General features: G+C 41.6%; 1 protein-coding gene across 4 annotated transcripts in view; it reads right to left on the bottom strand.

Moving 5' to 3' along the window:
• Positions 1–27,766, bottom strand: part of LRRC20 (leucine rich repeat containing 20) — a 772,802-nt gene that overhangs the window by 738,615 nt on the left and 6,421 nt on the right. For 2 of the 4 annotated variants that reach the window (XR_011318505.1, XM_069753308.1), the window contains exon 2: positions 6,327–6,436. Coding sequence is in view for 3 of the 4 variants with exons in the window: in XM_069753308.1 (XP_069609409.1) it covers positions 6,327–6,396 (70 nt within the window). In the remaining variant the exon portion in view is untranslated. Of the gene's footprint in view, positions 1–6,326; positions 6,437–9,834; positions 9,908–9,941; positions 9,963–27,766 lie in introns of those variants that run through there. The other 2 variants (XM_069753310.1, XM_069753309.1) reach the window with 2 other exon arrangements.

Below are 27,766 nucleotides of genomic sequence, written 5' to 3'. Positions count from 1 at the left end.
ATCCACTGCTGGGCATATCACCATGACAAATTCCCTTGCTCCCAAATGTTTGATCTGCTGCACCTCGTCCAAGAGTGGTTGCAGCCGGAGTCCTCTTCCCCAGCGCAGATGGTAGAGCGAGTTGTAATGAAACGGTTTGTGCACTCCATTCTGGGCCCGATGCAGACTTGGGTTACCCACTGAGATTCCCAGAGCACAGATGACTTGGTTGGACTGGTCGAAAGGAATCAGATGGGAGATAAATCAGGAGTAATGCTATATGACTAAAATGGGTTAATCAGCCATGACAGGTTGATTATGAGCAGCTGAACAGTGGGAGAGACGGATGCTCACCATATTTTCTCCCCTGGGTGTGGTTAACGTTGTAAAATGAGACCTGTTTCCCTCACACCTGTATGTGTGTATTGAAGTGGGCAGATCTCCTGGATTGAGTGCCTTTACTAAACGACTAAGAAGCTGAACCCTAAGCCAGGTAGGCTAACCAGTACTATTGTATGCACTTGTTATGGTACATTAGGTTTCATTTTTTGAGGGACAAAAGCTGTATTTAAGTTTTCCTGTGATGTGGTTTATGAGGACTGAAATAAACCAGCTGGACTTTAAATAGAAACCGTTCCTGTGATACCTCAGATCACTCCCAAGTGAGTAGCACTGCTACACACATGTTCTGACTCTTTCGTTTCAACCTCCAATATGCTCGATGAGCTACTGCACTGCCGTGGGAAAAAAGGAAGCAGCCCAATGCCACTAGTTTTTTTTTTTAAACTGGCAATTATCCCATCGACACAGCACAGCTGCTTAGACCCATTTCACCTTCACTTATTACATACATATATCATGGCAGGGGGATAATTTTTCCTGTACTTGGGGCTCCTATGGGTGCCCCAGGTTCAGAGAACAACTCCACAATATAAAAAAACAGTACCCCTAAAGGTCATTTATTATGTCATAGGAAGGACATGTATATTTATACATAAAATAATTAAATGCAAATGTAATTAAAAAAAAAAAAAAAATATATATATATATATATATATATATATATATATAGAACAAGTTATAATTAAACTGTATTTTCTAGATCAAGAGTTAAACATAAAAGCTAATTCTATTAAGCATCTTCACAACCATAATAATCTAAGGTTATTTGCTGTAAAAGGGAATAGTATAAAAAAAAATACTGGAAACATTGCATTTCCTATAAGTGTGTTAAAATATAAGAAAATATTTATAATTCCTAAATGTATTAAAAGCTAGACTATATTAAATGCAAATGTACCTAAAGCATTTCAAATAGAGCCTATGGGGAGGGGAGGGCTGCTGCAAGTGTGTACAACAGCCTAGGTCAATCACGATAAAGACAGATAAAATGGCGTGCATAACCAAGAGCGCACGGCAAAAGTGGGGGTCAGACACAAACCAATATAAAAAAAAGCCAAGAAGCCAGCGCTGCCTATGGTTAGCACGCAATACATAAAGTGCATGTACACATATTAATTTCTAACTGTACTTTAAACTGAGACATTTAGCAAACAATTGGATGACTTCTTTGTTTTTTTATGTGTTAAAAAATAGCATTAAAAAAATACAAATTGTTTTACAAAAAACAAGACTATTAAAGTCTTTTCAAGCCTAGTTATCAAAGAGCATCCTTATTTGATTCTTGTTGTTCAACTAAGTATTCAACATTTTCTTTTTTCTTTTCATTTTTTTTTATCCACCATACAGTCCCAGAGATATGGGCCTTTATATTTAGTGCTCCCATTATGCTAATTTTTATGGATTCTGCTGGAGGTGCGTCTTTAAGCTGCTGCTCTTCATTATCAACTCGTGAGCCTGCCCCCCTTGGTGAAGGCCTAACAAATAAGCATTACATAAAATGGCCATATCTCTGGAACCAGGGGCGTATCTACCATGGTCGCAGCAGTTGCCACTGTGACTGGGCCTGGGGGAGTCTGGGGCCCGGCAGGTCAGATGCACGCAGACACCAGCAAAAAGATAAAAACTATGAAACAAGAAAAGAAAACAGTGCGACACTCACCCTTATTATTTGAAGCTGTGAAATCGTGCTCTTTATTGGAGAAAAATGTATAAAACATCCATTAGGACATCAGGTCAGCGAGAGGGTGCGGAGGTGGAGTACTCAGAGGAGTGGGAGGACTAAAATAAAAGTAAAAAGTGACCACTTTTGAAGTGGTGATACAAGTGCTTCTCAGTAAATTAGAAAGAATATCAAAAAGTTAATTTATTTAAGTTCTTCAATACAAAAAGTCAAACTCATTTACACTGCTCAAAAAAATAAAGGGAACACTTAAACAACAGAATATAACTTCAAGTAAATCAAACTTCTGTGAAATCAAACTGTCCACCTAGGAAGCAACACTGTTTGACAATCAATTTCACATGCTGTTGTGCAAATGGAATAGACAACAGATGGAAATTAATAGCAATTATCAAGACACACTCAATAAAGGAGTGGTTCTGCAGGTGGGGACCACAGACCACATCTCAGTACCAATGCTTTCTGGCAGATGTTTTGGTCACTTTTGAATGTTGGTTGTGCTTTCACACTCGTAGTAGCATGAGACGGACTCTACAACCCACACAAGTGGCTCAGGTAGTGCAGCTCATCCAGGATGGTACATCAATGAGAACTGTGGCAAGGTTTGCTGTCAGCGTAGTGTCCAGAAGCTATCAGGAGACAGGCCAGTACACCAGGAGACATGGAGGGGGCTGTAGGAGGGCAACAACCCAGCAGTAGGACCGCTACCTCAGCCTTTGTGCAGGGAGGAACAGGAGGAGCACTGCCAGAGCCCCACAAAATGACCTCCAGCAGGCCTCAAATGTGCACGTGTCTGCACAAACGGTTAGAAACTGACTCCATGAGGATGGTCTGAGTGCCCGACATCTACAGATGGAGGTTGTGCTCACAGCCCGACACCATGCAGGACGCTTGGCATTTGCCACAGAACACCAGGATTGGCAAATTCGCCACTGGCGCCCTGTGCTCTTCACAGAGCAAAGCAGAGCAGGTTCACACTGAGCACATGTGACAGACGTGACAGAGTCTGGAGACGCCGTGGAGAGTGATCTGCTGCCTGCAACATCCTTCAGCATGACCGGTTTGGCAGTGGGTCAGTAATGGTGTGGGTGGCATTTCTGTGGAGGGCCGCACAGCCCTCCATGTGCTCGCCAGAGGTAGCCTGACTGCCATTAGGTACCGAGATGAGATACTTAGACCCTTTGTGAGACCATATGTTGGTGCGGTTGGCCTTGGGTTCCTCCCAATGCAGGACAATGCCAGACCTCATGTGGCTGGAGTGTGTCAGCAGTTCCTGCAAGATGAAGGCTTTGAAGCTATGGACTGGCGCGCCCATTCCTCAGACCTGAATACTATTGAACACATCTGGGACATCATGTCATCATGTCTCGCTCCATCCACCAACATCACGTTGCACCACAGACTGTCTAGGAGTTGGCGGATGCTTTAGTCCAGGTCAGGGAGGAGATCCCTCAAGAGACCATCCGCCGCCTCATCAGGAGCATGCCCAGGCATTGTAGGGAGGTCTTACAGGCACGTGGAGGCCACACACACTACTGAGCATCATTTCCTTGTCTTGAGGCATTTCCACTTTAGTTGGAACAGCCTGTAACTTCATTTTCCACTTTGATTTTGAGCATCATTCCAACTCCAGACCTCCGTGGGATATTACTTGTGATTTACGTTGATAATTTTTAGGTTTTATTGCTCTCAACACATTCCACTATATAATGAATAAAGATTTAGAACTGGAATATTTCATTCTAGGATGTGGGATTTTAGTGTTCCCTTTATTTTTTGAGCAGTGTATTATATAGAGTTATTACAAACAGAGTGATCTATTTCATTTGTTTATTTCTGTTAATGTTGATGATTATGACTTACAGCCAATGAAAACCCAAAAGTCATTATCTCAGTAAATAAGAATGCTTTATAACACCAAAAATTTAAAAAATATTTTAAAATCCAAAATGTTGGCCTACTGAAGTGTATGTTCAGTAAATGCAGTAATTAATATAAAAGGAGCCCTGATCAAGTACTGAGTGCATTTACTGCACATACATTTTAGGAGGCCAACATTTCAGATTTTAAAATAATTTTTGAAGCTGGTGTTATAAAGTATTCTAATTTACTGAAATAATGACTTTTGGGTTTTTATTGGCTGTAAGTCATAATCATCAACATTAACAGAAATAAACACTTGAAATACAGTATATCACAATACATGACTATATAACTTATGAGTTTCACTTTTTGTAATGAAGAACTGAAATAAATTAACTTTTTGATGATATTCTAATTAAGTGAGAAGTACCTGTAGGGTCCTCTTTAAGGAGAATGTAATAAGGGGGTCTGAAATCAGGACATCCGTGTCAATTTCATAATTGAAATACGCTCCTCAACATTGAAATTAGAACACTAAGAAGGAAAAATCATGGAGTTATGGAACTCATAGGACAGATAGACATGTTAATACATGCAAATCAGGAAAAATTGAAAAAAAATTTTTAAGAGATCTTGATTTATTCAGAATCAAGTTTGAAAGCCACATACAGAAATCCCTGCACTTACACATCTTGGCTGCTATCAATGAGGTTACTAATAGTTGTCTGAGGAATGTTCTGCCACACTGAATACACTTGGGCAAATCATCAATATCCGCTGATGACAGCTCCCTTTTGAATTTTCCAACCAATGATGTCCAAGATTGTTCAATAGGAGACAAACTCGGAGGCCATGGAAGTACATTTAAGCCACACAGGATGCTCATAGTAGGACAACAATCGGATCCTGGGACAGGACGCTTTGGAGAAATGGCAGTACTACCATGGCCTGCATGGTCAACAGACTTGTCTGCCACTGAGAACATCTGAGGCATATCTTGAAGAATTGCTGCCAAGTACATAAAAAAAAAACAATAACATCATTGATAGCAGTTAATTGTCTCTTCAGATAGGAAGAAGACTTAACTGATAGAAGTTAAGGCATGTAAGTGCATTACTGGATGTGACGCTCATACTCGTTACTGAATGATTCGAGATATTTTGATAATTTTGTTTCCATTTTTTTTTGTTTTAATTTGCATCTGTGATTTCCATCAGTCTATCACTTTTCCATATTGGAGTTTAATTTTAAGTCATTTCAATTAATTTTTCACTACAAAAAAAGATAAGAACTTTTATGTCCCTGGACAAGCACTCAACTAATTATTATTATTATTTATTTATATAGCACCATTAATTCCATGGTGCTGTATATGCACTTTCTATTACAAGCAAAATAGCATGCGAGTGCAATGTATTTTTTTGCACCACTTAAAAAATATTGCTTCTATCTTTCAATGTTCTTTTTGAAAATTTTAAGGTTAACAAACAGTTAAGGAGAAAAAATATGATAAGCGATAACATACCCATAACAAAGTGTAATTATGAAGATAAAGAACCAGTACAGGAAGCTCTGCTTACTATCTCTTAAGAGCATAAATACCATTATATTAAATGAGCGCTCAGCAATTATTCCTCCCAAAAGGGGGTGGGGGGAATTATCTTATGCGCTTACTAAATTAAATAAAGAGAATTAGAAAAAGGAGTAGGTTAGACAGATTAAAAAAGAGAGATATAGGAAAGGATGGAAGGATGGAAGGGAAGGAAGGGGGGGGATGGAGGTCCCTTGGACTGAGTAAATTAATTTAATGTTTATATCACAGAGTAGAATGTAGGCCGAAACTAACCCAAGGCTTCCAGATATTGTGAAACCTGTCAGTAACATGATTGACTCTCGCAGCTAGTTCCCCTATGCGGTATAGATGATCTATTTTAAGGTACATTTGGTTAGCTGTAGGTATAGTTTGTTTTCCAATTTGAAGGGATTAAGGATTTCCCCGCCGCCATAATGAATTGTGACAATTTGGAAGCATTCTCAACCCTTGGCCAGAGTGGGAGGTTTAGGAAGACATTTTCCGGCTTCAAAGTCGCGCTTTTATCTAGTAATTTGTGGATGATGGAGGCCACCACCTTCCAAAAGGGGGAAAGTGATGGACAGGACCACCATATGTGTATATAGTTACTTTCGTCAGCCCCACATCTCCAGCAATTGGGATTCGTTGAATGATACCATTTCTGAATGCGATTGGGGGTTATGTACCATCTGGAAGTAATTTTAAATGAGTTTTCTTGAATGCGCACACAGGTAGAAGAACCATGAGAGTTTCTATATATAAATATTGCTTCTATCATTGATTATCTATGTAAATATGCATATAGAACAAATAAAATACTCAACTTACCTAAATGGTGTTCTCCATCTTCCACCACCTTATTGACCCTTCTTGCAATTTTGGCTACAGCTTCTGCCATCCTTTTAGCATTCAGTCTCAACTGTTCGTCCAGCGCTTATCTAAAATAATTAAATGATGGTTATATTTAGTATTGGGGAAAAATCTTATTACAAATAATTTAAAAAAATATATAAAGAAATAAAAAAAAATTACATAACCTGTAAATACAGAACCTATACAAATTATGTTATTAAGAGTTGTTTGCCTCCTTGATTTGAGCAAAGTTAAAAGATGCACATACATGTAAGACAAAGCCCAGCTGAGCCAATAAATTTTGGCATGATTGGTCAACAACTTAATAGGCTACAGTGAGAAAAATTGCTGGGGCATGTTTAGCGGCAACATGCCCACTCAAGCAAGACAAGGAACTTCTCAAAGTCTCTGCCAAGTGTACATGAATATGGGGAGAAAATATATTTATTTATTCATGTAAAACGAAGAACATACAAGATCAGATGCATAAATGATTATTACAGTAAATGGGTGAGCAAAAGGATTGATAAACAAGATATTAAATGGTAATTCAAGACGGCTACTCAGAGCACATAAGAATCAATACACAGAAGAAAGCAATGAAAAACAGAGAGGGTCTCATATGTTGGAAAACAGGATATACCCATTGATATTAATAATGGCCCGCCTATACAACGCACCAGATGTGCGTATTGCATCTAGCTTTGTTCCCACAATAATATTTCAGTATAAACAGGCTGCCGATCATATGATAAATGAACAAAACACTTATTCATCAGGTGCAACGATCTTTTGTGAAGTGTAAATGATCATCATTCTTGGTGGCACATTGTCCTATAGGATTGTCAGTGCGCATCGCTTAGGTAACGTTCACACTAGCGTTTCCCGTTTTGCGTCGTGTTTGCGTCGGGCGACGCAGCGGCGACGCATGTGTCATGCGCCCCTATATTTAACAAGGGGGACGCATGCGTCTTTTTGTGCTGCATTGTGCGACGCATGCGTCTTTTTTGCCGCAACCGTCGGACCAAGAAAACGCAACAAGTTGCATTTTTCTTGCGTCCAAATTTCGGTAAAATACGGCGCATGCGTCGCAAAACACAGCGTTTTTGCGTGCGTTTTGCTGCGTTTTTGCGTGCGTTGCGTCGCCGACGCAGCGGCGCACAACGCTAGTGTGAACGTAGCCTTACTGCGGTACAATTTACCAATCGAGGGTCATTTAGTGCCGCCAGTCAGTACATGGAAAAGGACCCATACATTCTAATCATGCTTGCGTTATGCCAGGTGTACATTGTTTTCAGCAGACAGAATAGTGTAGCTACCCCATAGTTTGCTGTGGTGTTTACTATGTTTTAAGTTTACTCTGCCAATGTTTAATCCAAGTGATATATTCATTGTGTCATCCACGGAGTCTGATGAAGATAAGGATTACTGTAAATGCTGCCTGTTGTGAATAACATGAAATACAGTGTCGATAAGTAGAAAGAATCATCCTATTATTCACAATTGTGCAACATATTTATGAATTTCTCATGCCAAACTTATCGTAATTAATGTGAATGACATGTTTGTACTAGGAACACCTCTATCATGATGCGGTACAGGACTGACAGCAATAACGAAAGTGAGCCTGTCGCTATCAACAAGCTGTCTGATCTGTAGGCAGCGGGGTAAAAAGCAGGATGGCATAAGCAGATTAATATACGAGGGGAAATGTTAAATACAACTTTTAATTAATTCTTTCTTTCAAAATCCAATTCTTTCTGGCAGAGAGTGCAGCGGGATTTTTTCAGCCAACAGTTATTTTTTATAGAGCTTTGCACATTTCTTGCATAGGTTTTTTTTTTTCAGTGTAAACACAGCTTAAGGCTAACATGCAGATATCCTTTTTCCCTCGCTGCCTACATTCCCTGGAAATGTCCTTTTTCCTTCGCTGTATACACTCCTTGCAGATGTCCTTTTTCCCTCGCGGCCTACTTTTATTGCAGATGTCCTTTTTCCCTCGCTGCCTACTCTCCTTGCAGATGTCCTTTTTCCTTCGCTGCCTACTTTTATTGCAGATATCCTTTTTCCCTCGCTGCCTACCCTCCTTGCAGATGTCCTTTTTCCCTCGCTGCCTACCCTCCTTGCAGATATCCTTTTTCCCTCGCTACCTACCCTTCTTGCAGGGGTCCTTTTTCCCTCGCTTCCTACCCTCTTTGCAGATGTCCTTTTTACCCCTCGCAGCCTACTCTTCTTACAGAGGTCCATTTAACCTTGCTACCTACACTCCTTGCAAATATTGTTTTCCTTAGTGGGATTTGGACCCAGGACCCCAATGCTGCAAAGTTACAGTGCTGCAAGCCACTAAGTCATTTTGCTGCCTTCCATTTTACTCAATTAATATTAAATACCTAGTAAAAGATATTGTACAAAAGATATTAGGCCTTAGAACCACACAATGATGCAGCTTCATCTGGGATTTACATACAATAGCTGTTAAACCAGTAACACTTGAATGTACTTGCATCCTCTATATTACAGGGTGAGGCACAAGTTTCTTACATAATAATTAATCCTTTAATAAGATTATGTTTATTCCATGGGTACTCGTAAGCTAGACCCATCACTAGGAGAAAAAATTTGCTATGATTTCACTGTCTATAGGCAACAGAGCAGCATGGAACAGATTTCTGAAAAGTACGAGACACTCTTTTAATCAAGAGAGTAAAATCAAATAGGTGGAACTCACTTGCAAATGACTCATTAAAATGGGTTGCCCACTACTGATTAGCCCCTTATTTTTTTTTAGTATTTATATATTGCAGCTTGAACCTGTTCATATTTGGTTCTTTTTCATTCTAGCAAAATTTGGGGTTGGTGTTTGCTCCTTATTTGGATAAACACTCTTCCTATCAGTCTAAGGCCTCATTCAGGTGTCAGTTTTTCATGTATGTGTTCTAGCCCTGTTTTTCACCAATATAATTTTTACCTATTATAGTCTATGGAGTTGTTCACATATCCGTGAACGGAGAGGTGTCTAATTTTAACGTTAATGACATGTTTGGCCTAGGGACACCTATTTATCATGAGAAGTACAGGATTAGCAGCAATAATGAAAGTGAGACTGTCGCATTCAACAAGCTGTCTGATTTGTGGGCAGAAGGGCAAAGAGCAAAATCGTCTAAGCAGATCAAACTCACAAGTGCAATTCTTTGATGTCTGAATGAGCCCTAAAGCAGTTTTAATTAGACCTGGATCCTACCTGCCCTTTAGCCTAAAAGAGATAAGTCTGCTAGGATAGGTTGCCATCACTAGAGTATGACCTGACATGGTCGGTGGGCAAACATGAATTGGCCAATTTATGCTCTAATTATCTCAATTTTATAAGTATGGTTTATATAGTAATGCTGTTCAAAATTCACATTTTCAATGTTTGCACATATCTTCGCCAAAGTGTGCTGGTGATAATTTTGTATACATATATTGCTGTCACACAAGCTTGTACCTGTTGACTTCTGTGTCATTCTTTTAGGAGGAGCTGGTCAGCGTTTTTGTTTTCAATTTATTGTTACTCTTGATTAGTGGTCCTAGGGAAAAAAAAATTATACTCACCTGCCACATATTGGTAGTGAGTTTTGTCAATCCTCTAGCATCAACATCTCACAGGGTGACTTGTGAGAACTGCAGCCAATCAGCAGAGGAATAAACAGCATTTTTTTGCAGTATGGGTGAAAAAAGTCTTATGTGGTTTTGCAGTGCAGCACAAAGACCTCAGCAGGGGGACACTTTATGATCTGTAGTAGTGAGAAATAGGTCAAATTGCCTATTATGTTCATAAAATGAATGTGTCACCAGCTTTACAATGTCCTCTTTATCAGCTTTCTCCGTATGCACAATGATGCCGAAAAATCTATGGCGCACTGCCACTAGTAAAGTTTAAGTTCCTCTATAACTACATTACACTTAGGGCCCAGTTGTCATTTGCTTTTTATTGAAATCACTATTACTTTTTTGTAAAGTAGTGTTAACACATTATTTTGCATCAGATTCTTCAAAATGGCACACACGGTTCATGAATTTAGCTCAATATAAAAAATGTTCTTTAATTTTTATGGTTATCTGGTTATTGCGACTTTTGAGCACCAGAAGTCACAAATCCTGTAAAAAGTCGCCAAAAATGTGCCAAATTGAAAACTCCAGAATCCTCACTTGAGGGTGGGATAGGGAGGTGGAACTGGAGTGAGATGCACCAAAAAAATTAAACATTTGGTAAAAGTCGCATTTCAGAAATCTGTCTAAAACATCTAGATTACATCTGGATAATACAAAGCTGTTGAGGAAAAAAATTACAAAAAGACTTAAAAGACTTAAAAAGTGGCGCCAAACGTATAGAGAAAACATGGCAAATACTGAAGCCAATAATAAAGACCAAATTACTCCAGAAAACTAGAGAAACGGCAATGATGTTTCGAGGTCGTAGTGGAATCAATGTCTATCATGGAGGTGACAGATTCCCTTTAATTCTAGCTTAGAAGGAGAGGGCAGACCCTGATGCCATACCTCACTAGTTCTTCTCCATCCATTACAGTTCCCAGCACCAATTGAGTGAGAAAAAGCAGTGATATTGGTAAGTATTTACATGATGTATTAATTACATACAAAGCCTCCACCACTTTACAGTCATGGAGACTGAATATATTTCTTTCCCTAAAATCAGGAGAGGAATGGACAGGTCAGAGAGTGACCACTTACTCCCCATTGTTGGAGAACTGCATTCCCTATCCTTTCTTCTGGTCTTCTGTTTCCATTACTCCTTATACCACGTGTGACCGCTGCAGCCAACCACTGGCCTTAGGGCTCATTCAGACGTTAGTCTTTCTCACGTACGAGAAAAACGGATCTAATAGTTTGATCAGAGCTTGGTTTGAGTCTTATCAGTTTTTCTCATATATGGAGAAAAATAAATGGGTTTCTTCACCTTCTCCTCTTTGACAGCCCATAAAAAATCGGTTATCCAAGTGTGGTCCGATTTTTTCACGGACCTATATACGGTACTTACTTTGGCAATTTTAATCTGAGCCTTGGATCAAAATCAGACATGTTTCTGTGATTTTGCAAGGACAGTTTGGTCCCTGGAAAAAAAAATCATAGACATGTGAATGGCCCCATAGACGATCATAGGTACGAGTGCCATCTGTGAAAATCACGGATAGCAATCGTACGGGAAAATGTTATATCTGAATGAGACCTCAGCTATATTGGTGGCTACTGACAGCTTTTCTAAATATCTTGGAAAAGTCTGAAGAACTCATCCAGGACGCTGCAACTGAAAATATTATATAGGATAAGGCATGATTAGGAACACCCCAGATGCTTACTATGCAAAAGTATTGAAAAATGAAGGGCACAAGCACCTTATTATTCATTCAGCTGACTAATAACTAGAAGTGTTCTATACATTTTCGCAGCTCCTATTAGCCAAACGGCACAATATCTTTTGTATTGTTTTTTGCAAAAAGAAGATCTGTCCTGTCTCCATACTACGCTGCCAGTGTCAGATGATAGAACTGATGTATAAGAGTCTTGTTTTTCTGATTAATTTCTACTTTTGACTAAAAAACAAAAACTGCATCAACTTCAAAGTGCAAACAAAGGCACAAACTCGCAGCAGACAGATAACCAGCACCTTGCAAGTGGCATTTATTTGTGATTACAAAGAGTTTACAACCGGATCATTGTATGATATGTAGGAACGGCTCATGTCACTTGTCGTCTTCATGTTGTTTTAATGTCACAAAACTTTTGTTCGCCTTGCAAAAACCATTAACACTAATTCTGTACCGCTCTGCAGGGCCTGTTATTAGACAAAAGGGATGAATGCCTACTCAACAGTTCGTGATCAGAAACGCACAGTGGCACAGTCACCACCTCAATAGAACAAGCCTCTATGGGAGGCCAGAAGGGAATGAATGCCTGCTTAATAGCAGTAAAGGGAAAATACATCATCCATTTATTAATGGGAAGATTGATTTGATTAATGCAAGGTACTAATCTGTTTATGCTTTTCTTCCTTGTTAACCCCTTATGCACCACCGTTTCAGTCTTTTTATTTTTGCAGTGACTCAGTGGGACCTACCATTTAATCCATTCGGGTTTTAATTTTAAACAAAAATACAATTCCTCATGTTTTTACCCAATTCATTGACAACCTAAACAAATTTTATACAGTAACACCACTCCAAAAAACAAACCACTTCTTTGAGAAGGCCATCCTTTATTCAGACCAGACCAGATTTCCCATAAGATTTTCAGTTCCAGCTCCTTCTTTATATACAGTGGGGGATATAAATATTTGATACACTGCCGAGTCTGCAAGTTTTCCCACTTACAAAAAATGGAGAGGTCTGCAATCTTTTTGTATGTAAACTTCAACTGTGAGACACAGAATCTTAAAAAAATGCAGAAAATCCCATTGTATGATTTTTATATAATTGTTTGCATTTTACTGCAGGAAATTAGTATTTCATACAATATAAAAACAGAACTTAATATTTGGTACAGAAACCTTTGTTTGTGATTACAGAGGTCAGTCGTTTCCTGTAGTTCTTGACCAAGATTGCTCATAATGCAGCAGGGATTTTGGCCCACTCCTCCATACACATCTTCTCCAGATCTTTCAGGTTTTGGGGCTGCCTCTGGGCAACATTGACTTTTAGCTGCCTCCAAAGATTTTCTATTGGGTTCTGGTCTGGAGACTGGCTGGGCCACTACAGGACCTTGAAATGCTTCTTACGGCGCTACTCCTTAGTTGCCTTGGCTTTGTTTCGGGTCATTGTCATGCTGGAATACCCAGTCACAACCCATCTTCAATGCTTTTACTGAGGTAAGGAGGTTGTTGGCCAAAATCTCACGATATCTGACCCCATCCATCCTACTTTCAATACGGTTCAGTCGTCCTGTCTCCTTTGCAGAAAACTCCCCCACAGTATGAGGTTTCCCTGCTTCACAGTTGGGATGGTGTTATTGGGATTGTACTCATCCATCTTTTTCCTCCAAACACAGTGAGTGGAGTTGATAACAAAAAGTCCTATTTTGGTCTCATCTGATCACATGACTTTCTCCCACACCTCCTCTGAATCATTGGTGAACTTCAAACCGCGTTGGACATGTGCTGGCTTGACCTAGGTGCCCTGCAGTATTTTAATCCATGAAAGTGTAGTGTGTTACTAACGGTAATGTTTGAAACGGTGCCTCGGAGTAACCCTTGACTCTGCCCTGTCCTTCAAACTGCACATCCAAGCTCTTTCCACCTCCTGTCGCCTCCAGCTTAAAAATATCTCCAGAATCTGTCCTTTCCTCAACCCTCAATCTACTAAAATGCTTGTGCATGCCCTCATCATCTCTGCATTGACTACTGCAGCATTATTTTCCGTGGCCTCCCTGTTAACACCCTTGCACCTCTCCAGTCCATCCTCAACTCTGCTGCCCGACTAATTAATCTCTCTCCTCGCTACTCCTCCGCTTTTCCCCTCTGCAAATCTCTTCACTGGCTCCCATTGCCTCAGCGTATCCAGTTCAAATTACTAATACTGTCCTACAAAGCCATCCATAACCTGTCTCATCCACACATCTCTGAACTAACCTCCCGATATGTTCCCTAATGTAATCTCCAGTCCTCCCAAGACCTCCTTCTCTCCTCCACACTTAGTCGCTCCGCATCCAACCGCCTCCAAGACTTCTCCCGAATATCCCCAATCCTCTTGAATTCTTTGCCCCAACACATCCAACTATCAACCACATTCGGATCTTCCAGACGGAACCTGAAAACCCACCTCTTCAGGAAAGCTTACAGCCTGCAATGACCCCGCTGCTTCCTCACCACTACTGGCGCTACCACCTCACTAACACCGGAGCTGCTGCAACACCTCAACCTACTGTCTCCTTCCCCACGATCCTGTAGAATGTAAGCCCGCAAGGGCAGGGCCCTCTCCCCTCTGTTTCAGTCTGTGATTGTTAGTTTACTGTAAGTGATAGCTGTAATTTGTATGTAACCCCTTCTCGTGTACAGCACCATGGATTCAGTGGTGCTATATAAATAAATAATAATAAAAAACTGTGATCCCAGCTCTCTTCAGGTCCAGGTCCTCCCATGTAGTTCTGGGCTGTTTCTTGACCTTTCTCAGAATCATCTTTACCGCACGAGGAGAGATCTTGCAAGGAGCTCCAGACTGAGGAAGACTGACAGTCATCTTGTGTTTCTTTTTTTCTAACAATTGTGCCAACAATTGTTTCCTTCTCACCAAGCTGCTTGCCTATTGCTCTGTAGCTCATTCCAGCCTTGTGCAGGTCTACAATTCTGTCCCTGGTGTCCTTAGACAGCTCTTTGGTCTTGGCCAAGATGGAGTGGTTGGAGTTTGATTGTGTGGACAGGTGTCTTTTATACAGATAAAAAGTTCAAACAGGTGCAATTAATACAGGTAATGAGTGCAGAGTAGGAGGGCTTCTTAAAGAAAAACTAAACAGGTCTGTGAAAGCCAGAATTATTCCTGGTTGGTAGGTGATCAAATACAATACTTAAGTGCTATAGGTCGGGGTGCTGTCCCCTCTAAAAGACAGCATATGGATGACAAAAACTGATGTGAGAATATGCCCTTATTCATTCACAAGTTAATAGAACATTCCACAGAAAATGAAAAGACATTTTTTTTTAGGCAATTCTCTAACATGAGATTTGTTCTTGCTACACAGCTCACCGATGAGATTGAGGACGGCAATACACCTCACCTGAAGAATGACTCCATTCCCTCACGAAGTGCTATTATTAGATGTTGTCAGACAGTTCACTTGTAATAGAGACACAGAGGATAATAAATGTAAAGGGTCAATCACTAACTAGCTGACTAGGTGAATGACCAGGTTACTGTTATGTCAGGAGAACAAAATGCTTTACATAGGAAACATGAGCTTTGCAATGTCATTAGCCTAAGTCATCAGCAGAATTCATCATCAATTCTGACTTAAAAATGAAATGATGCAAATTATTTGCACAAAAATGTTGCAGCATAATTACGGTAACCCTTTAAAAATACCCTGGTTTAGGGAAAGAGGGGAAAAAAAGAGACAAGTGCAACGCTTCCTCTGAGCGTAATACGTTTTTACCAACAGTAAAAAAAATTTATTTAGTTGCGATTATGCTCACCTTCTATCGGAAAGAAATGCACGTTGATATTCTCAAGGAATCAATTCTTTAGGCAATTCTTCTCCGTATGTTGTATAATCCAATAATGTGTGCAGCTCACTTTGGAGAACTATGTGTTGATCCTGCTTCGGATCCACGTAGGTGGCGAATTCAAAGGGAAAATAAACTCCAAGCAAATGTGGCGCTAAGCACCTTAGGATTTTTTGAATGCATCCACTTCCAGTGAAAAATGTTAATAAAAATTCATTTTTTTCTCAGAACAAAAAAAGGAAAGAAAAAAAAATTATATTTTTAAAATATTTTTAAAATACAGTACACAAAATCCATTCTACATGTCTCTGCTTAATCTTAATTGTTTCCCCAGTAGTATTGGATTGAATACTCCTAGCTCCATGGTCAATGATCTTACGACATTTACATCAAACAAATGAAAAATAATGAGAAAATAAATGAATTTTTATTAACATTTTTCACTGGAAGTGGATGCATTAAAAAAATTCTAAGGTGCTTAGCGGCATATTTGCTTGGAGTTTATTTTCCCTTTGAAGCAGCATAATTAACGGCAGTCAGAGCCAGATACGCCATGTTTTTCAAAAGTGAGTAAAGCTTCAGGGGAGGGGGGTGGGGGGGGAGTCTGAGCGTGTCCGGCAAATTCCTAATTTATGCCATGAAAGTGACTGGTGCACGTTCGCTGCGGTGTTGCACCTCAGCTGAAAGATGTGGTAAGATCATGGGTGCACCAGAGCACTCTTCACAAAGGCTAATGTACAAAATGGATCTCAAACCTGCCACGATAATACGCCTATCTGGCATATTGATGTTCAGCTGTTACCATCAGCTAAAAAGAGCAGCAGGGTGCATGATCGTCTGCCACGCTATTCAAAATCTCTTCCCATCAGCTTGTAGCTTGGGGAAAATATGGAACCAAGGACACCCATCAGACCCATACTGATCTACCATTTATTACTTGCACGCTGGATTGGAGATAAATGCTTTGGGCCTGAAAATCCCTTGAAAGTGTTTATCTGAGATGGATGTTTGGTTCTTGCCGTACACTGTTCTTCAATGGAGAGGTTCGGCTGTATTGACATGTAAGGAGAATGTTGTTGCCAGAAATCAGCAAATGGGATAAAAAAGACTTTTCTTCAGATAGGTGAGGGATAGTGATGAGCGAATATACTCGTTACTCGAGATTTCCTGAGCACGCTCGGGTGTCCTCCGAGTATTTTTTTAGTGCTCGGAGATTTAGTTTTCTTCGCCGCAGCTGCATGATTTACAGCTACTAGCCAGCTTGATTACATGTGGGGATTCTCTAGCAACCAGGCAACCCCTACATGTACTTAGCCTGGCTAATAGCTGTAAATCATTCAGCTGCGGCGATGAAAACTAAATCTCCGAACACTAAGGCTATGTGCACACGTTCAGGATTTCTTGCAGAAAATTCCTGAGAAAAACCTGAAATTTTTTGCAAGAAATCTGCATGCGTTTTTTGCGCGTTTTTGGTGCATTTTTGATGCGTTTTTTCCGGACATTTCCCAATGCATTTTATAGTGGGAAATCCGCAAAAAAATGCAAAATTAATGAACATGCTGCGTTTTTTACCGCGATGCGTTTTTTTCATGTGCACAAAACATGCAGAATTCATTCTAAATGATGGGATGCTTATTGTATGCTTTTTTTTGCTGTTTTATAGCATTTTTATCGCGAAAAATCAGCAACGTGTGCACACAGCCTAAAAAATACTCGGAGGACACCCGAGCGTGCTCGGGAAATCTCGAGTAACGAGTATATTCGCTCATCACTAGTGAGGGGCCCAAAAGACTTGCACCTTTGAGGCCTTTATGGCTAATCTTCAACATCATGGAATTGTGAATCCGGCTTTACTGTGATTTTTTTTTTTACTGAAAAGAAGGTAATTGAAAATGGAATCATATTCCAATATAAAATAAAGGGTTTATCCACTTAAAACAAATATACAAGTGCTTCTCACTAAATTAGAATATCATCAAAAGGTTACTTTATTAAAGTTCTTCAATACAAAAAGTGAGCTCATATATTATACTAGATGGTGGCCCGATTCTAACGCATCGGGTATTCTAGAATATGCATGTCCACGTAGTATATTGCCCAGCCACGTAGTATATTGCCCAACCACGTAGTATATTGCCCAACCACGTAGTATATTGCCCAGCCACGTAGTACATTGCCCAGTCACGTAGTATATTGCCCAGCCACGTAGTATATTGCCCAGTGACGTAATATATTGGCCAGCCACGTAGTATATTGCCCAGTGACGTAGTATATTGCCCAGCCACGTAGTATATTGCCCAGTTAAGCCAGTCTCACACGTCCAGATAATTCCAGTACCGGAAAAATCGGTACCGGAATTATCCTTGTCCGTGTGTCCGTGAGCTCACGTAGGCCATCCGTGTGGCACACTTGCGGCACACGTGTGCCGCCCGTGTGCCGACTGGGTACCACACGGAGCGTGCAGGAGACAGCGCTAGAGATAAGCGCTGTCCCCTGCATCTGGTGCTGAAGCCGCCATTCATATCTTCTCTCCAGCAGCGTTTGCTGGAAAGAAGATAAGAAAAATCCTTTTTTTTTATTTTTCGTGTTTAAAATAAAGATCCCTATGGGAGGTGGAGCCGCATATTCATGACTGTAATCGGAGGCTCCATGTGACCGCTCATACAGGAGAAGGTGCGGCCAGGAGAGGACGCTGCGAGGGAGCCGGGTGAGTATTTCATTAACAGCGGGGGGGGCGCACAGGGGGTCGGAGGGGGTGGGGACAGGGATCTTTATTTTAAACATGAAAAAAAAAAGGATTTTCCATATCTTCTTTCCAGCAAACGCTGCTGGAGAGAAGATATGAATGGCGGCTTCAGCACCACATGGGGGGGACAGCGCTTACTGTAGCGCTGTCTCCTGCATGGCACATGGACTGCACACGGACAGCATCCGTGTGCGGTACGTGTTTTACACGGACCCATTGACTTTAATAGGTCAGTGTAATCCGTGCGCTCCCACGAACACTGACATGTCTCCGAGTTTTGCACACGGACACACTGTCCGTGAAAACACGCTGACATGTGCAGAGACACATTGATTTCAATGTGTCTACGTGAGTCAGTGTCTCCGGTACGTGAGGAAACTGTCACCTCACGTACCGGAGCCACTGACGTGTGAAACCGGCCTTACGTAGTATATTGCCTATTGACGTAGTATATTGCGCAGCCACGTAGTATATTGCCCAGCCACATAGTATATTGCCCAGTTACGTAGTATATTGCCGAGCTACGTAGTATATTGCACAGCGACGTAGTATATTGCCCAGTGACGTAATATATTGGCCAGCCACGTAGTATATTGCCTAGTGACGTAGTATATTGCCAGCCACGTAGTATATTGCCTAGTGACGTAGCATATTGCGCAGCCACGTAGTATATTGCCCAGCCACATAGTATATTGCCCAGCCACATAGTATATTGCCCAGCCACATAGTATATTGCCCAGCCACATATTATATTGCACAGAGCCACGTAGTATATTGCCCAGCCACGTAGTATATTGCCCAGTTACATAGTATATTGCCCAGCCACATAGTATATTGCCCAGTGACGCAGTATATTGCTGAGCTACGTAGTATATTGCACAGCGACGTAGTATATTGCCCAGTGACATAATATATTGGCCAGCCACGTAGTATATTGCCCAGCCACATAGTATATTGCCCAGCCACATAGTATATTGCTCAGTTACGTAGTATATTGCGCAGCCACGTAGTATATTGCACAGAGCCACGTAGTATATTGCCCAGTTACGTAGTGTATTGCGCAGCCACGCAGTATATTGCCCAGTTACGTAGTATATTGCCCAGCCACGTAGTATATTGCCCAGTTACATAGTATATTGCCCAGCCACGTAGTATATTGCCCAGCCACGCAGTATATTGCCCAGCCATGTAGTATATTGCCCAGTTACGTAGGATATTGCGCAGCCACGTAGTATATTGCCCAGTTACGTAGTGTATTGCCCAGTGACGTAGTATACAGCACAGAGCCACGTAGTATATTGCACAGCGAAGTAGTATATAGCACAGAGCCACGTAATATATTGGCCAGTCACGTAGTATATTGCCCATCTACGTAGTATATTGCCCAGCCAGGTTTGTCACAGGTGAAAAAATAAACATATACCGTACTCACCTTTCCGAGGGAGCCCTTGTATTCCACGGCAGGTTCTGGTCCCAGGGTTGGTATTAGCGCAGGACCTGTGATGACGTTGCGGTCACATGACCGTGACGTCATGGCAGGTCTTTGTAGTGCAGGCGCGCAGGGCCTGTGATGATGTCGCAGTCACATGACCGTGACTGTTATGATCTGGTGGCCTTGGAGCAGCATGAGACGTACTCTGGAGAAGGTGGCACCTGTACTGACTGCAAACCCTGAACTTAGCAGCGCAACTAGAAGTAGCCGTGGGGGGTACCTAACGCTCCCTAGACCCCTCGACACAGCCTAAGAATTAACTACCCCTAAAGACAGAAACAGGAAACCTATCTTGCCTCAGAGAAAATCCCCAAAGGATAGACAGCCCCCCACAAATATTGACTGTGAGAGGAGAGGGAAATAACATACGCAGACATGAAATCAGGATTTAGCATAGGAGGCCATACTAGCTAAAAAGAAAGGATAGAACAGAGTACTATGCGGTCAGTATTAAAACACTAGAAAATATCCACCACAGAAAATACAAATCACCACATCTGACTAAAGACATGGAGGGTATATCTGCATCTCCAGAGAAATAGCTAGGCTGCAAAAAATCCTTCACAGACAAAGCTGGACAAGACGAAACATGAAAATGCACAGAACTATAAGGTCCACAGCAGGTGTACAGCAAAAACAAAGCCAGGACTTATCTTTGAAGAAAAGCACAGCGAACAGGAGAGACCAGAAGGGATGTGAATCCTCCAAAAAAATGGACAAATGGCACTGACTAAAGGATCAAGCAGGACTAAATAGCTGAGTCCAAACTGAACACACCTGATAAATGCTGCGATCCACAGACAGCAGCACTACCACTCATAACCACCGGAGGGAGCCCAAGAGCAGAATTCACAACACGTGACGTCATGGCAGGTCCCTCTGCCACCGGAACCTGCAACGGAAGATGGCGGCCGGCGCGAGCTGCAACGGAGGGTGAATATAGCAGGTTTCTTTTTATTATTATTATTTTTAACATGACATTTTTTACTATTGATGCCGCATAGGCAGCGTCAATAGTAAAAAGTTGGGGACACACAGGGTTAATAGTGGCGGTAACGGAGTGCGTTACCCGCGGCATAACACGGTCCGTTACCGCCGGCATTAACCCTGTGTTAGCGGTGACCGGAGGGGAGTATGCGGGCGACAGGCACTGACTGCGAGGAGTAAGGAGCAGCCATTTTCTTCCGGACTGTGCCGTCGCTGATTGGTCGCGGCAACCATGACAGGCAGCTGGCGAGACCAATCAGCGAATGAATAACCGTGACAGAAGGACAGACAGACGGAAGTGACCCTTAGACAATTATATAGTAGATAGAGTCATTACAAACAGAGTGATCTATTTCACGTGTTTATTTCTGTTAATGTTGATGATTATGGCTTACAGCAAATGAAAATCAAAAGTCATTATCTCAGTAAATTAGAATACTTTATAACATTAGCATGAAAATTGATTTTAAAATCTGAAATCTTGACCTACTGAAATGTATGTTCAGTAAACACACTCAATACTTGGTCGGGGCTCCTTTTGCATCAATTACTTCAATCAATCAAAGTGGCGTGGCATGGAGGCGATCAGCCTTTGACACTGCTGAGATGTTATGGATGCCCAGGTTGGACTTAATTCCCAGTGATGGGATAGTACGTCCAGCGCGATCAGCCGCGCTCACGGGGGGAGCGCGGCTGATCGCCGCCAGGTGTTAGCTGATTACTACAGCTGACATCCGGCACTATGTGCCAGGAGCGGTCATGGACCGCTCCCGGCACATTAACCTCCGGAACACTGTGATCGAACATGATCGCAGCATTCTGGCGGCACAGGAAAGCATCTCGCATTGAGGGGGCTCCCTGCGTGCTTCCCTGAGACCCTCGGAGCAATGCGATGTGATGGCATTGTTCCGAGGGTCTCCTACCTCCTCCTCCCTGCAGGCCCCGGATCCAAAATGGCCGCAGGGAGGTGGTTTTCAAGAGCCTGCTTTGCAAAGTGGCAGATCAGCGATCTGACACTATAGTATGATGTCCCCCCTGGGACAAAGTAAAAAAAAAAAAAAATTCCTAAATAAAGAAAAAAATATATTGTTCCAATAAATACATTTCTTTATCTAAATAAAAAAAAACAAAATAAAGGTACACATATTTAGTATCGCCGCGTCCATAACAACCCGACCTATAAAACTGTCCCAGTAGTTAACCCCTTCAGTGAACACCGTAAAAAAAAAAAATAGGCAAAAAACAACGCTTTCTTATCATACCGCCGAACAAAAAGTGGAATAACAAGCGATGAAAAAGACGGATATAAATAAACATGGTACCGCTGAAAACGTTATCTTGTCCCACAAAAAACGAGCCACCACACAGCATCATCAGCGAAAAAATAAAAAGTTATAGTCCTCAGAATAAAGCGATGCAAAAATAATTATTTTTTATATAAAATAGTTTTTATTGTATAAAAGCGCCAAAACATAAAAAAAGATATAAATGAGGTATCGCTGCAAGTGTACTGACCCGAAGAATAAACCTGCTTTATCAATTTTATCAAACGTGGAATGGTAGAAACGCCCTCCCCCCCCCAAAAAAAAAATAATAATAATTCATGAATAGCTGGTTTTTGGTCACTCTGACTCACAAAAATTGGAATAAAAAGTGATCAAAAAATGTCACGTGCCCGAAAATGGAACCTATAAAAACGTCAACTCGTCCCGCAAAACCTCATATGTCTCTGTGGACCAAAATATGTAAAAATTATAGCTCTCAAAATGTGGAGATGCAAAAACTATTTTTTGCAATAAAAACCAGCTATAAAAGTAAATCAAACCCCCTTAGTTAAGGAAAAATAAAAACATTAAAAAAAATGTATTTATTTCCATTTTCCCATTAGGGTTAGGGTTGGGGCTAAAGTTAAGGTTAGGGTTGGGCAAACGTTAGAGTTAGGGCTAAAGTTGGGGTTGGAACTTCAGTTAGGGCTAGGGTTGGGGCTAAAGTTAGGGTTTGGATTACATTTAAGCTGTGTGCACACGTTGCTGATTTTTCACGTTTTTTTAGCGTTTTTTCCCGATAAAAACGATATAAAACCGCATACATCATGCATCCCATCACTTTTAATGAATTCCGCAATTTTTGTGCACATGGTGAGTTTTTTTCCCGCGAAAAAAATACATTGTGGTAAAAAATGCAGCATGTTCAATAATTTTGCGGATTTTTCGCCGATTTCCCACTATATAATGCATTGGGAAATGTCCGGAAAAATCCACAAAAAAACGCGCAAAAAACGCATGCAGATTTCTTGCAGAAAATCTCAGGATTTTCTCAGGAAATTTCTGCAATAAATCTTGAACGTGTGCACATAGCCTTACGGTTGGAATTAGGGTTGGGATTAGGGTTAGGGGTGTGGTTAGGGTTATGGTTGGGATTAGGGTTAAGGGTGTGTCTGGGTTAGAGGTGTGATTAGGGTTATGGTTGGGATTAGGGTTAGGGGTGTGTTTGGGTTAGGGCTTCAGTTAGAATTCGGGGGTTTCCACTGTTTAGGCACATCAGGAGCTCTCCAAACGCGACATGGCGTCTGATCTCAATTTCAGCCAATTCTGCGTTGAAAAAGTAAAACAGTGCTCCTTCCCTTCCGAGCTCTCCAGTGCGCCCAAACAGGGGTTTACCCCAACATATGGGATATGAACGTACTCAGGACAAATTGGACAACTTTTGGGGTCCAATTTCTCCTGTTATCCTTGAAAAACAGTGGGTCAAATTGCTCACCACACATCTAGATAATTTCCTTAGGGGGTCTACTTTCCAAAATGGTGTCACTTGTGGGGGGTTTCAATGTTTAGGCACATCAGGGTCTCTCCAAACGCGACATGGCATCCGATCTCAATTCCAGTCAATTTTGCATTGAAAAGTCAAACAGCGCTCTTTCCCTTCTGAGCTCTGCCATGTGCCCAAATAGTGGTTTACCCCCACTTATGGCGTACTCAGAGCAAATTGTACAACAACTTTTGGGGTCCAATTTCTACTGTTACCATTGGTAAAATAAAACAAATTGAAGCTGAAATAAATTTTTTCTGAAAAAAAATTAAGTGTTCATTTTTTAAAGCATTCCAAAAATTCCTGTGAAACACCTGAAGGGTTAATAAACTTCTTGAATGTGGTTTTGAGCACCTTGAGGAGTGCAGTTTTAGAATGGTCTCACGCTTGGGTATTTTCTATCATATAGACCCCTCAAAATGACTTCAAATGTGATGTGGTCCCTAAAAAAATGGTGTTGTAAAAATGAGAAATTGCTGGTCAACTTTTAACCCTTATAACTCCCTAACAAAAAAAAATTTGGGTTCCAAAATTGTGCTGATGTAAAGTAGATATGTGGGAAATGTTACTTATTAAGTATTTTGTGTGACATATCTCTGTGATTTAAGGGCATAAAAATTCAAAGTTGCAAAATGTTCAAAATTTTCGCCAAATTTCCATTTTTTTCACAAATAAACGCAAGTAATATCAAAGAAATTTTACCTCTATCATGAAGTACAATATGTCACGAGAAAACAATGTCAGAATCATCAGGATCTGTTGAAGCGTTCCAGAGTTATAACCTGATAAAGGGACAGTGGTCAGAATTGTAAAAATTGGCCCGGTCATTAACCCCTTCATGACCCAGCCTATTTTGACCTTAATGACCTGGCCATTTTTTGCAATTCTGACCAGTGTCCATTTATGAGGTAATAACTCAGGAATGCTCCAATGGATCGTAGCGATTCTGAGATTGTTTTTTCGTGACATATTGGGCTTCATGTTAGTGGTAAATTTAGGTTGATAATTTTTGCTGTTATTTGTGAAAAAAATGGAAATTTGGCGAAAATTTTGAAAATTTCGCAATTTACAAATTTTGAATTTTTATTGTTAAACCAGAGAGTTATGTGACACAAAATAGTTAATAAATAACATTTCCCACACGTATACTTTACATCAGCACAATGTTGGAAATAAATTTTTTTTTTTTTAGCTAGGAAGTTATAATGGTTAAAATTTGACCATGGATTTCTCATTTTTACAGCTAAAATTTACAAAACAATTTTTTTTAGGGACCACCTCACATTTGAAGTCAGTTTGAGGGGTCTATATGGCTGAAAATACCCAAAGTTGACACCATTCTAAAAACTGCACCCCTAAAGGTGCCCAAGGGTAAAAGGAGAAACTGGACCCCGATAGTTGTTGTCCAATTTGCGCTGAGTATGCCGATACCTCATATGTAAGGGGGAACCACTGTTTGGGCGCACGACAGGGCTCGGAAGGGAAGGAGCGCCATTTGACTTTTTGAAAGAAAACTTGGCTCCAATCTTTAGCGGACACCATGTCACATTTGGAGAGCCCCCTGTGTGCCTAAAGAGCTCCCCCACAAGTGGCCCCATTTTGGAAACTAGACCCCCCCAGGAACTTATCTAGATGCATAGTGAGCACTTTCAACCCCCAGGTGCTTCACAAATTGATCCGTAAAAATTAAAAAGTACTTTTTTTCACACAAATTTTCTTTTAGCCTCAATTTTTCTCTTTTTCACATGGGCAACAGGATAAAATGGATCCTAAAATTTGATGGGCAATGTCTCCTGAGTACACCGATAACTCATATGTAGGGTAAACCACTGTTTGGCTGCATGGCAGGGCTCGGAAGGGAAGGAGCGCCATTTGACTTTTTGAATGGAAAATTAGCTCCAATCGTTAGCGGACACCATGTCACGTTTGGAGAGCCCCTGTTTGCCTATTGGAGCTCCCCCACAAGTGACCCCATTTTGGAAACTAGACCCCCAAAAGTTGTTATCCAGTTTGTCCTGAGTATGCTGGTCCCCCATATGTGGGGGTAAACCACTGTTTGGGCGCACGTCAGGGCTCGGAAGGGAGGGAGCACCATTTGACTTTTTGACCGCAAGATTGGCTGTCGCGTTTGGAGACCCCCTGACGTGCCTAAACAGTGGAAACCCCTCAATTCTAACTCCATCACTAACCCCAACACATCCCTAACCCTAATCCCAACTCTAACCATGACCCTAATCACAACCCTAACCCCAACACACCCCTAACCCTAATCCCAACCCTAACCACAACCCTAAACCCAACACACCCCTAATCCCAACCATAACCCTAACCACAAGCCTAACCCTAACCCAAACACACCCCTAACCCTAATCTCAACCCTACTTCCAACCCTAACCCTAATTCTAACCCTAACTAATTCCAACCCTAACCCTAAGGCTATGTGCCCATGCTGCGGATTTGTGTGCGGATTTTTCCGCACCGTTTTTGAAAAATTTACGGCGGATTTCTAGTGTTTTCTGTGCGGATTTCACCAGCGGATTCGTATACAGGAACAGGTGTAAAACGCTGCAGAATCCGCACAAAGAATTGACATGCTGCGGAAAATACCGAGCGGTATTTTCCGCACCATGGGCACAGCGGATTTGGTTTTCCATAGGTTTGCATGGTACTGTAAATGTGATGGAAAACTGCTACGAATCCGCAGCGGCCAATCTGCTGCGGATCCGCAGCCAAATCCGCACCGTGCATAGCCTAATTTTAACCCTAACCGTAACCCTAATTGCAACCCTAACCCTAATTGCAACCCTAACCCTAATTGTAACCCTAACCCTAATTCTAACCCTAATTGCAACCCTAACCCTAACTCTAACCCTAATTCTAACCCTATCCCTAGTGGAAAAATTAAAATAAATATATTTTCTTTATTTTATCATGCTCCCCTATGGGGGTGATAAAAGGGGGGGGGGGGGGTTAATTTACTATTTTTTTTATTTTGATCACTGTGATATGATCTATCACAGTGATCAAAATGAATGAACGAATCTGCCGACCGGCAGATTCGGCGGGCGCACTACGCATGCGCCCGCCATTTTGGAAGATGTCGACGCCCATACTTGAAGCCGGTCGGACATCGGGAGGGACCCGGGGCTCCGGAGGTAGGGATCGGACAGCAAGTGGGCACCGGACAGGACGAAGGGGAGAGGAGGGGAGACGATTGCAGCAGAGGACATAAGGGAGGGTAGGGAACACTGGCGGCGGCTGCAGATTGCCGCCATCAGTCGGTGGCGGGCGCAGATCGGGTTCTCCAGCCGTGGCCGATGATATTGCAGCATCTGCAATGGCTGGATTGTAATATTTCACCAATTTTCATTGGTGAAATATTACGATTGCTCTGATTGACTGTTTCACTTTCAACAGCCAATCAGAGTGATCGTAGCCACGGGGGGGCGAAGCCACCCCACCTGGGCTCAAGGACCACTCCTGTTATGACCTGGTGGTGAGGACAATAATGGACCTGGTGGTTAAGAGCACACGGAATGACCTGATAGTTACTAATAATACAGGACAAGCTCTGAGACGTGGGAACTCTGCTGACCGCAATCCCTAATCCTATCGCACACACTAGAAATAGCCGTGGAGCGCTCCTGACGCTCCCTAGGTGCCTCGTCACAGCCTAAGGAACTAGCTAGCCCTAAAGATAGAAAAATAAAGCCTACCTTGCCTCAGAGAAATTCCCCAAAGGAACAGGCAGCCCCCACATATAATGACTGTGAGTTAAGATGAAAATTACAAACACAGAGATGAAATAGATTTAGCAAAGTGAGGCCCGACTTACTGAACAGACAGAGGATAGGAAAGGTAACTTTGCGGTCAGCACAAAAAACTACAAAAAGACCACGCAGAGGGCGCAAAAAGACCCTCCGCACCGACTCACGGTGCAGAGGCGCTCCCTCTGCGTCCCAGAGCTTCCAGCAAGCAAGACAAAAATCAAAATAGCAAGCTGGACAGAAAAAATAGCAAACAGAGAAAAACAAGCAGGAACTTAGCTTCTGCTGCGAAGACAGGTCACAAGAACGATCCAGGAGCGAACTAGACCAATACTGGAACATTGACAGGTGGCATGGAGCAATGATCTAGGTGGAGTTAAATAGAGCAGCCAGCTAACGAATTAACCT

This window comes from Ranitomeya imitator, chromosome 2 (assembly GCF_032444005.1).
Source record: "Ranitomeya imitator isolate aRanImi1 chromosome 2, aRanImi1.pri, whole genome shotgun sequence".
NCBI lineage: Eukaryota > Metazoa > Chordata > Amphibia > Anura > Dendrobatidae > Ranitomeya > Ranitomeya imitator.
The sequence above is the reverse complement of the archived record's forward strand: the minus strand, read 5'-3'. Positions and strand labels throughout refer to the sequence as shown.